Source organism: Gymnodraco acuticeps, unplaced genomic scaffold, assembly GCF_902827175.1.
Source record: "Gymnodraco acuticeps unplaced genomic scaffold, fGymAcu1.1, whole genome shotgun sequence".
NCBI lineage: Eukaryota > Metazoa > Chordata > Actinopteri > Perciformes > Bathydraconidae > Gymnodraco > Gymnodraco acuticeps.
The window spans coordinates 1745730-1758077 of NW_022990700.1; the positions used below are offsets into that span (position 1 = coordinate 1745730).

General features: G+C 40.9%; 1 protein-coding gene across 1 annotated transcript in view; it reads right to left on the reverse strand.

The window, feature by feature from the left end:
• Nucleotides 1-7544, reverse strand: part of nr3c1 (nuclear receptor subfamily 3, group C, member 1 (glucocorticoid receptor)) — a 28216-nt gene extending 20672 nt beyond the window's left edge. The window contains 2 exon segments of the mRNA XM_034231056.1: nucleotides 6339-7526; nucleotides 7528-7544. Of these exon segments, the coding sequence (XP_034086947.1) occupies nucleotides 6339-7526; nucleotides 7528-7544 (1205 nt within the window).
• Nucleotides 7545-12348: the final 4804 nt, after the last annotated feature.

Below are 12348 nucleotides of genomic sequence, written 5' to 3' on the forward strand. Positions count from 1 at the left end.
ACACACACACACACACACACACACACACACACACACACACACACACACACACACACACACACACACACACACACACACACACACACACACACACACACACACACACACACACACACACACACACACACACACACACACACACACACACACACACACACACACACACACACACACACACACACACACACCACACACACCCACACACACACACACACACACACACACACACACACACACACACACACACACACACACACACACACACACACACACACACACACACACACACACACACACACACACACGTTGCCCTTGTTGACATGACGCATAACCACGTGCCGATCTTTGATTTGATCCCTGTCAGTTACTGAGAATCAGACGGGTGGAAATGTGGAGGAGAGAAAAATAAATGTCCCTCTGCCACACCACTGTTGGTAAAAATGTTCTAAACAGCTGCTTCACAGCCGGATCCCAAAGCCACATTCACATCTAAACCTACAAAACACTACAGGGAGGGTGGGGCGGATTCATCTGAAAAGGAACTTGCTGGAAAGAAATTACAGCAGAAATTCAGATTAAGCAAAATTACATTAACAATCAGAGTAATATGCAGCCTTTTTGCACTATAAATCTCCCCTTTTACTGTAAAGGCCTGACCACTCTGTTAAAGGTCCCATGTCATGGCCATTTCCACTGATCATAATTCCATTGTTGAGGTCTACTAGAATAGATTTATACTGTGCAATTTTCCAAACTCACATTGGTTTCGCATACAGCATCTCTGTAAAGTATGTGTATTCAGCAGTATTCACTCTCTCCACTAAACGGCTCGTTGCAGCTCTTGCCCCCCCCTCTCCCTGTGAGCCCAGTGTGCTCCGATTGGTCGGGACCAGTCGGGACGTTGTGAATCGCGCTGAGCTCCGTGGAGGTGTGATTTCCTTGTTTAGCGATACACAGCGAAACACAGCCAAACTCACCCTGAGCACACACAAAGTCACAGCCGAAGTAAAAACAATAAGTGTGGCTTGATATTGAGTAAGAAAAAGGTTGATAAACGCTGTGAGAATGGGTCTGCAGAGAGAATGGGTCTGCAGAGAGAATTTTGCCGCGATCTCAACTGTCTGTTATCAGCCTGCAGCCAGGGAGGAGAAATCAGCAGAGCTGCCTGCACTGAGTGTGTGAGGAAGTCCGTGGATTAGTCAATTTGGACCAATCAGCGGGGGCTTAACGTAACGGCTCCGCGGACGTAACGTAACGGCTCCACGGATTGGTCCATTTCGTTCCGGGGACGACATGACATCATGATGTACCCGGAAGAATCAAATGGACAATGACGTATCTCCAACGAGGCGTTTTGGGGAGGTATTTTCTGTGTTAGAGTTTTACTCGCTACTTCAGGGTGTACTTTGAGGGTTTTGACTCAGCACACCATTTACATGCATACAAACCTTCATAACACACAAGGGGACGGGTACTAACCGGAAAAGCATGACATGTCACCTTTAAGGCCACAGTGAATTCAACTCTACTGTTGAATAAAGGGTCTGATCTGCCTCAAGCAAAGACAGTGCCCATCTCAGGTTTATTTTTGAGTAGGATTAAAGAGAACTAGAGTGAAACAATAATAAAATAAAACAATATTTGGTTTAAAAGCCAGGCTCTAAATACTTGTCTTCTGTGTACATGCATTGTTGCAGATCACATGCACCACCTTTTTGAATGCACTATTTATCTTTCTTTCTCTGCACTTACACTGCAGCTGAAACTGAACGCAAGAAATCCAAAATTGACAGCTGCAATATTATCTTATAAAGTACAAATATGAGGAAATGTTATCTGAACTGACTTTAATTTTTCTCAAAAACTGAAGAGTACAACAACTGAGCAAACTGATGTTGACAATTTCAGGGAAAGGAATATTTCAAAGCTTTTTTTTGCTGAGTCATTCTGCACAGTATGGGGTTCTACAAGTTATTGCTGTAATGTTAAGCTAGCTTTTTCTTTTGTGGCCATTCAAAGTACCTGTACCATAACAGCCCAATGAACACACATGAAAATCCTAGCAGTGACTGCCCGGTTTTTAGACCCTGCTGCTGCTGAGCTCTGTTGCACTATCCGTCTTATCCGTGCACTGGCAGTGTGACGTGTACGCATCAAGATGTCATCAGTTAAAAATGTGTTTTCATTGTGTGAGAAAATGGACGTGTGGCGTGAGACTGAGAGTGTGTGAAAAGTGTGTAAGAGTTGGCCACCCTGAACAGTTATATGCACTGTTGCATGTAAAGCTAGGTTACATGTACATCCCAAACTTAAGTGCACTACCATGCATATGCATGTGGTATTTCGAGTCCAGACATGGAAAACTCTTGATCCACATTGCAAATGGGACATGCCATAAACACACTGATACTAATGGCGCATTTCCACTGCAGCGGGTAGCCCCGTTTAAGCGTCCTTAATCGTCCTCAAGCGGCCAGGCCGGTTTTTGGTGGCCTTTCCATATAGCGTAGCACCGGCTAGCGGGTACTTTTTCCCTCTTTTTCTGGCCCCATAAAATCGTGGTTCTATCAGGCCAGGGCCAGGGCTGAACTAGTGACGTCAACACTCTCGACTGCTGATTGGTCAGAGAGAATCATCACAAGATGGCGCGCGAGATCATCACTAGCGTCGCATATATTAGAAGCAAGCTTGCAGCATTTTTATACACAGCATTTTTGTAAACGGAGGAGCTACAAAAATGGCAACGTCAAAGAAAAGCACACCGTGGTCGACCGAGGAGGTGACGACGTTCCTACATCTCATTGGGGATGATAAAATCCAGCGGGAGCTCGACGGAACAACAAAGCCGATCGCCCTGCCTACACTGCGTTGCTACCCCAGGTCCTAAACTGTAATGGAAATGCGCCACGGCCTCGGACGGCCAGCGAGGCAGCCCGAGGCCAGAGCGAGGACGCTTAAACGGGGCTACCCCACTGCAGTGGAAATGTGCCATAAGAGAACAAAAGACGAGATGTTTGTCTTTGATGAAGGTGGAATTCCCCTGGCTTTCAAACAGCACATCCTTTCTCCAGATCTCACTGCTTATTGCTGCAGCCACTTCCTGTCGAGTCCACACGACTATCTCTCACAGCAGATATGTGGGTTGAATAACTAACTAAGGGGGTGATCATGGCGTTTTTGTCTCAGGTCGATAGCCTGATTTAGAATCATCAAGCCTTGTTTCTATGGTAACCAACACCCCAAACAAAACCGGTGAGGTGCAGCTTTTGTTAAAGCTTTTCATAACGTATGAAACGTCCACCCACTCATCCATCAAATGTGTTAGAAATTCGGAAATAAAGCAGAAGTTTGTTTCCACCAAGTGTTACACAGTGACTACAAAATAAGACTTGGACACATCAAATGTGTGCTGAAATGACTGTATAATATCACTGATGACTTCAAGAGCTTTGACTTGCATAAAACTATAAAAGAAACAAAAAAATGTATCCAACAAAAGTATAATATCTTTGACTTTTTTGAGTTGCAACTGCATTGTCTAGATTTCCATACAGGGATAAATATTTTAACATGTGGTTGCCTGATGATGTGTGTGTCTTGGCTGTTTGTCACAAATTCTAACTCCTTCATTTGTGCAAACTCATAAACAGGATAATCCTGGACTAGCGCCACAAGCTGATAACCACCTTTGTGAAAGCTGTCGTCTGGTATCACCAACGCTTCACTGGTGATTCCAGTTAAGAGAGCCAGCCTTACTTGAAAACAAGTATGGCTGAAAAACAAAAAAATATTTTTGTAGTACCGATGAAAATGTTTGTCAACGGCATATTACATTACATTACATTACATTGCATTTAGCTGACGCTTTTATCCAAAGCGACTTACAATAAGCATATCAAAAAGAATAATGCCAAGATGCTTTACAAATGTGTTCGATCAGTGTGTATGAAGCCCTATGTCTGCCTGACCTTTTGTTGACTACATTCAGGTGACATGAGCTGTCCAAATCCCTGTGTGCACTGCGCATTATCTCTATCTTTTGACAGCTCTAAGTGCACCTGCGTTTCACATGACCTCTTGTGATTGGATCTCACCTAAGAAAATAATTCTTTGTTTTGACAAACACCAAATGGAATGGTGTTTTTAACGATTTAGACTGCAGTGTGGATAAAGTCAGTGTAAGCAGGGGCGGCGGGTACTGTAGGCTAGGGAAGGCTAAGCCTTCCCTAATATTTGTGTCACTGCATCCTGGTAAAATAAAAATATAATGTATAATGTTTGTGTCTTTGACATTAGCGCTGCTATGCAGCCACTTGTGCCCTGTACTACGAAGCCAGTTCCACAGACCCTGGATATGTTTGAGTTATTTTAACTAACCCTAACAAACGAGATCTCGCTAAGCGGTCCTACGACGCTGGTTAATATCAACTCGGTAAATCAAGCCAGGGATTCTCTCACCAGCTGAGAGCGCATTCACATGAAAGGGGCGGGGTTAGCAACATTTGACCAATCACAAACAGGGACAAGTGTGACAAGCGTCATACTTCATTAATGATAAGTAAACTAATATTAGACAAATATGAACTTTAACCATCCATGACTTAAACATATAATCCAGGATACAAGCCACATAGTTGCTGCAAGGAGAATACAGAACAAGTGGTTGAAAAATAACTACAGAGTGTTTGAATGCGTACAACAGTTTTATGATATCACTAAGACACGAGTGGATCTGACTTTAATTACATTTGAGTTGAGTGTTTCGTCAACTTAATGTGTTGCTTAAAATAATACGTCTGCATATATGTGACAATGTAGGTGTTGCACGGCCAGATACGGCTCAGCTGACTCAGATAAGGAAATATGATATATTATATGATCGATGTACTGATTGATGATGTGATATCAGTGTGATATGAATGATAAGTGCGACACGTCGGCGTCTTCTCTGCATACGGAAGTTTAAACTCTATTTCCTTTATCCTGTAATATGACTTGATAGATTTAAACTCCGCACGCTGAGCTCTGATTGGTCAGCAGGCGGTGCTTTCACTGAGTTCATCTCTTTTCTATAGACGCCGGAGGCGGGCAGCGTCAGGTAAAAAAAAAGTGATTTTGCCTTCCCAAACCTGAGCCTCACGCGCCGCCTATGAGTGTAAGTTATTCTGTTGAGTCTCCTATACGCAAAATGCTCTGAGTGAATTGAGGTATTCTCTGGCATGTAGTGATGCGCTGTCTATGACTTTTATTGTAAAAGGTAAGATCAGAAGAAGTCAAGCTGTGAAGATGTGGGCGTAATAAAGATTTGTACAACTTTACACTACGAAACATATGTGGTCAAATGTCAAAATCTTGGAGGTCGTGTACATTTGGATTTAGGGCTATCCAATTGTGATCTGATTGCACAAATTATTACAAGGTGTAAACAGGGTTGAAGACACCTTATTTATATCACTATAACCATTTCTTAACAGGCATCGTGACAAACAAGTGAACCATAAAGTGGAATAAACATATAATCCGCAGAGAGCTTTTTTAATTAAAAAGAAGTCCAGTGAGAAGTCAGTGAGAATCAGTAAGCTAAAAGCCTCTTCAGGATGACACTTCTCAGGTTATGCCTCTAAAGGCCGGTGGATCAGAAGCTGCATTTAAACGTCAGTGTTGTGTTCATGCTGAGGATAAAGAAAGGCTGTCCAGTTCAATAAAACCTGTAGTATGGGGCAAAAGGACATGTAAAAAATAGGCCTACTTGTGCGGTTGCATCTTAATATGCTGATAATTGTTATTTGAATTTGCTTAGGTTAATATCTCTTGCTGGTCATTTGATAAAAACAGGGGGACATTTAGTTTTCATTAATTCATGTGATTGATGGCCAGTCTATATAAGTAGCTTATAGAAACTTATTAATATACACACACACAGACTTCTATAGATATATTTTTTGCAAGTAAATCTATGATAAACCAGTGAACAAGCCATTTTCCTCTTTGCATTGAAAAACTCTTAAGCCCCTTTCAAGTCCTCCTCCATACTCATACCAGTGTTTCACCTTAGGAGCTCTCTTGAGTGGCTTTATCAGTACATTTTATTTAAACCAGAATCTGTATTTACTGTAAGGGGAAATTCTTAGAAAATGTCATAATTCTATGAACTATTTATAATAGAAAGCTTTATAAATAGGGCCCCTAGTTCAGTAAAAAAATTATGTTATATGTCTAGTAATGCAGGGGTGGATTAAATAAGACCTAACTGGACTCACCACATAAATGAAGTAGCTCTAGTTAGTAAGACAAAAACGAAAGGTCTAGTCAGACCACACACTGGCTACATCTCTTACCTGGAAAAGCTGATGGGGTAAGAGGAGGAGCTGGAGAATGCCTCACTGGCCCTGAGCATGGCGGAGTTGTCCACGATATTCTGGATTCGGCTCCAGGCCCCGCCGATGGTCGTCACTGGGAGAAACAGACTGGACACCGGCTTCTGATCCTTCTGCTGCTGAGCTCCATTGCTGCTGGAGGTGGTTCCAAAGTGGTAGCTTGGTCCACTTGAAGTGCTCACCCCACAGATGGAGATGGTGTTAGATGTGGACATGGACGTTGTGGAGGCCGCGCCACTGATTTGGCAATAACTCTGGCCTGCAGACGTCTTTTCCTGTTTGATTCCGCCTTGGGTGCAGAGCTGAATGAAGCCAGCATCTTTTTCTTTCTTTACCTTTGCAGACAAAGTGGCTGTAGGGGTTAAGGAGGACGTTGTGGATATGCTTGGGCTGGACTGACCTGGACTTGTCATATTGCTGCCATTGAGAGAAACTGAGACTGCCCCACTGCTGTTAATGCTCTCAACCAAGGCAGGCTTTATGTCTCTCTCTGAGCCAACGTCTCCAAGCAGAGTATCGGCTGCAAGAGTGGACAGGAAGGCATCATCCCCTACATAAAAATCTGAGGGAGACCCAGTGAGCTCAAAGTCTTGGAGCAGGTCCAGAGTGTTGTCTGTGAAAAATTTCTGGGTCACATCAACATCTTTTCCAATGTGATCAAAGGCATGATCAAGGTCAATGGGATCCTGATCACCTTTATCCATTGAAAAATCTTCTGTTTTCGTGTGGAAGAAATTGGGATCTGATCCTCCAATAAGTGAATCCATGCAGGATTGGTTAATATCTGCTGTACTGGCCTCCAACTGGGGCAAACTTTCCCTAAAGTGTTGACGCCCGAACGTAGTGGAAGTCTGTGTCTGGAGAAAGTGCTGCTGGTGAAGCTTTTGGATTTTGATCAGGCCTCTGGTCTCTGGGTCTTCCAATAAGGGGCCAACAGTGGCAGTGACGGAGGCGGAGGAGAGCTCTGTTAGGTGGCTGTTGCTGAGGCCGTTAGGCACCTGACCTGGCTGCATCAACGGGGTGGATGGAAGAACGAGTGAGGTGAAGGACATGGCACTGCGAGGAGCCACTTTTAATAGACCTCCCTCCTCAGGGCTTTCAGTGTAGACTAACTTGCTTAAATGGTCATCTCTTCTGTATGTTATCTTTCACTCCACCTTTATCCATCTATATATGTGTGTGGGATGGGGGTAAATAGAGAGCGTTAAGACATAGCTAAATACAGTACAAAACAATTGCATTGACACACAGTAAAGGGAGATGTTATATGATGAATTGGAAATGGGGGACCCTGATGTAAACAAGACGAAAGTCTTTCTCTGGTCTGCATTCCCTTAACAATTGTATGTTTTGAGCTGTACTGTACCCAATATACAAGCTGTTAATAAACTTTTCAATCAATCAATCAATCAATCAGATAATCAGATGTGCTACACTGTAATGGTTTAGTTTAGTTTATTTGTTTATAGTGTCGTGGACAGTCCCCATTGATCAACTGTCACAAAAAACAGTAAATGGGGCAGCTTTAGCAAACATGGCTAATGTCCAGCTGTTGTCCCGGCAAGATGGTAATAATAATAATGTTGTAAGGTTGGGCACATCCAGGGAGCAAGCACCAGACGTTAGGTCAATATTAGACAGGGGAAAGTTGACAGCATGCCCCCCTCCGCGCCCTTGATTGCTAACGCAGCTAAAGGTAGCTAACTACGTTAGCTGTTATTCCCATTGGCTAAATGTTAACGAGTGCATAGTCAGTAGTGTCCACCGCATATACGGTGTACATAAAGTAAACACACATAACATTGGTCCTACCGATAATGACTAAACTCTAAAGTTGACTCAAGTCTAAGCTATGCTAAAGATAGCTCAATGCTAACTGTTGGCATGCTAAGTAGCAATGTGGCTAACAGCCTCATTTCGTTGACAGTTACGTTAGCCTGTTAGCCAACATAGCATTTATACGTGCATATTCCTGTTAAGTGCGTTAAATTACTGTATTTATTTTAGACTAACAAATACAACGATATCTACTCAAATCTGAACAAAAGCTCATATTTACCCTTGAAATTACTGATTGTTGGTATGTGTCCACAGGTCGTCTGTCAACATTGTTTTGGTTGAAAGTGGCAGTCCATAATACGCAACATTGACCCAATGTTTGTTAACGTTAGTCCTCACTGGTAGAGTTACATGGCTCGGTAAAACGACACAAACATGTGAAGCTCACTGTGTTTTAAGAGTTATCAATCTTGTAGTTCGATCTATCTGTTAATTGTCATGCAAACTGCTTCAAACTGGCTGAGCTGTGGAGAGTCGCAGCTAGCCATTAGGAAAGTAGGCGCTAACCTCCAAGAAAAACATACAAAATGGAGAACTGAGCAAGTCAGCCCCGTGGCAGACCTGTTTACAACATGCAGCGCTACCTGCCGGCCGTACGGTGACACTGCTGCTTGTATTAAGTTTCCAAGTTCTTTATTCTTATGAAGAAGTGTGAAGCAGTCCCTGGCTATGACAATCATTGTAACTCAGACTACCCTAAACAAGTTCAATATATATTAATGGAGAAAGGACAGTCACTCAACACATACAAAGTGTAAGTTAAAAATATAGGTATAACATAAGACAAATAAAGATAAGATATACTTTATTTAAATGTTTTCATTACAGCAGCATGTTAAAACAAAGCCATTGCACATCATTTGAAAAATAAAAAAGGTAAACAAAACATAAAATAGAAACAACTTAAAATAGAAAAATAAAACAGAACTAAAAAAAGTAAAAAATGAAAGTTTTGAAATGAAATGAAAAATGAAATTCCCCCTTGAAAGATACAAATCTGTAGACTGTCTGACAAATAAATACTATGAAGGGCCAAATTACAGCTAAAACAATTTAAAGGAGGGATATTTTTCACATTAAGTGTGAATAAAAACTTAAAAACACCAATAAAATACAAATTGAATCATATAACTTTGTAGGAGACATTATTTCAGATTGAGAAAAATGAATGAAAAAGGGAACATTATATGTTATACAAATATTAAAACAAATCAAAAGTAGGCGTAAAACATTTAAACAGCACTGCACTTAATGCAAATGATTTATCTTTCGAGTCCAATCTCAAACTTTTAGGACAACTTTGAGTGTTTAATGGGGATGGACTATAAATTAATGGATTTACCAACTGCAAAGCCATTGTTTTGATACATACACACATTTTGTTTGAAAAAATCCAGGGAAAGTGTGCAAAGCAGTGAACAAATGGTGCCCATTAAAAAAAAACCACCATGTTCTCCTCTTACATTATTGTTCATACAGCTGTCCACCATGGGCTCCGCTGTCTTGCAGCTGTTGAAGAAGCCTCTGACAGAGAGACATACAGGCTGAGACAGAAGGCTGTAAAGGAAATTGTGAATGACCATTTTAGTCATTCACAATACACTGACAATGATCTGATGATGAACAGAGGGGGGATCATTTATACATTTGCAAAGGACCAAAGGAGTAGTTACAGATCTGCATCGCTCTAAAAAGATACATTGAGGAAAAAAACAATGAGGTCGGAGTCTGCTGGTTATTTGATCACATCACTAAAATAAAGATTCAAATTCCAAGTTTAAGGATTATTGTTCACATCTAATGCAATTGATTGTTGATCATAAACTTGCATGAAAGAACATTTTCAATGTCACTGAAATGGTTGCATCAGTAAAGAATAAACCATTATAAGATAATTACTATTCTGTAATGGGTTACCTTATTTTTAGGCCTTATCAAATAAAGCATGAAGTTAACGTTGTTTTTATTGAAACAGAAGGGAGCTAAAAAAAAATTAAAGTGTTACTTTAATTATTATTTTGGCCCAATACAACAAGGTTAATTATTTTACACATAACATGCCAGCTCACACTTCTGTCTCTTTCATGAGGAAATATGAGTGGGAGAAAAGTGCCTGGGAAGGGAAGAAATGGGGTGGCAGGCTTTTACTGCGTGCATAGGGATAATAACTCTGCAGAAAGGTTTGGGCCTGTATTAGTTGTTGCTTTCAAGGCTGCACAACAGTGCATTTTAGTCTACTTTTAACAATGAACATTTCATCAGAAAACGTGAACGTTTATTGGTTCAGAAATTCATTTAAAACCATTTCTTACTCAACAGAGTTTGTACACCTTTCTTTGAGGTGTTTTGGCCAACGCCTTACTGCAGATTAAAAAGCTAGAACCTTCAAAATCCACGATTGTCAATGAAATGCAACAGCACATACATTCCTTACTTCATGCTCAGATGGGACCCATATTGTCTTACATTATTCATGCTGAAGTTGCATGAAATACAACCCTTTCCAAAAGGGTGAGTCTAATCTGGGAGGGGCGCCCAAACAGGAAATAAAGTGAGGACAGGAGGCAAATTTGCTCTAATGGGAGGATGAGTGAGATGAATAAGAAGCAAGTTTTATAGCACATAATGGGAGATACTCATCCCAAAGCAGGGGACAACAATGAACTCCAAGTCTCATTATACAATTTCAATACCAGAGATGTGAATGTAGTAAACAAATAAAGCAAATAAACCCTGATTCAATTTTCTTTATTGTCCCCATCTAATGATATGAAGTAGTTTTTGTTTTTTTCCCATACACTCTACTATAGGGTCACATAATCCACAAATATTACAATATTATGTATAATGTAAGCAGTGAAACCTCACATCACATAAAAAGAGATCAGTGGCATGCTCACTGTAGCTCTAAATCTCCACTGTTTGAATCCCACTCAGTCCCATGTGGCTGCTTAGCAACCCCTCTCCAGCACAATATAGTCTGAATTAACAGGGTAAAGCGTGACCGCTGCCTCCTCAAAACCACAAGTCAAGGGTGCGCTCCCATCATCATCGCCTTCTCTCAGCTCTGCAGCAGTAAAAGTCTCTGATTTATAACAACATGGCTTAAAAGACACTCAAAACCCAAAACAACCTGAAAAGCAAACATGAAATACAAAACAGAATGAAACACTGATCAGTGTAAATGCTGTCAGTGATGTAATAAGGGACTTTCTACTTCATGTAAAAAACCCACGAAAAAATGACACCTTTTAGTATTTTCCGGTAAACGTCTATTTGTCCTTTGCATACCTTTTATACAACACTAGTTTGTGACCTACTAATGTTTCTTAATGCTCTTAATGTCTTTCATTTTTGTAAAGCACTTTGAATTGTCTTGTGTTGAAAGGTGTTATATAAATAAACTTGCCTTGCCTTACTGTATATAGCAGAAAATTATGACAGCATTGTTAAGCCTTAAATTCTGCCTTGCATCTCACTTCTACAAACTGGATTTTCCGCCCTATAGTAGGGCATCACTGTGTGGAGTATACTGATGGCTCTGTGACAAATCACTGAGCAGGCCTTGAGCAATAATACTGAGTCCCAAACCTCTGTCCTCCTGATCCAGAAAAAATGACTCATTAATGAGTGTTCATATCGCTGAGTTTTGCCCTCTCACAGACATTCCTGGAAAACACTGCAAGAAAAATGCACTTTATAGGGGAGAAATGGACATCATAATTGAGGCATGTTTGAATATAGCATCACATACTTTTGTGTAAAATAAAGAGATACTAATCAATGCATTGTTTTATTTCTATCAGTTTATTGGAAATGACATGGAGCATCAAGCAGTTGTAAGACTTGAAGTGTGCTGAGATCTGTCCCTGGTCCTGAAATAGGATTGTACTCAGTCAAATCAATGAGGAAGGGATACATTTTCATATTCAGTCCCAGTGTTCTGGCTGTGACAGGTGATACTGCTGCATGCAAGTTTAAACTGATGCAAAAGGGTGCAACTTTAATTTGGATATTTTAGGTCATTTATTTTTATGACTGAGCCTTTATCGACTGTTGGATAGAAATAAGTTAAAGAGCAGCATCCTGCTCTACGTGAAGCTGTCACTCTGTCTCTGAGACACTGCATGGG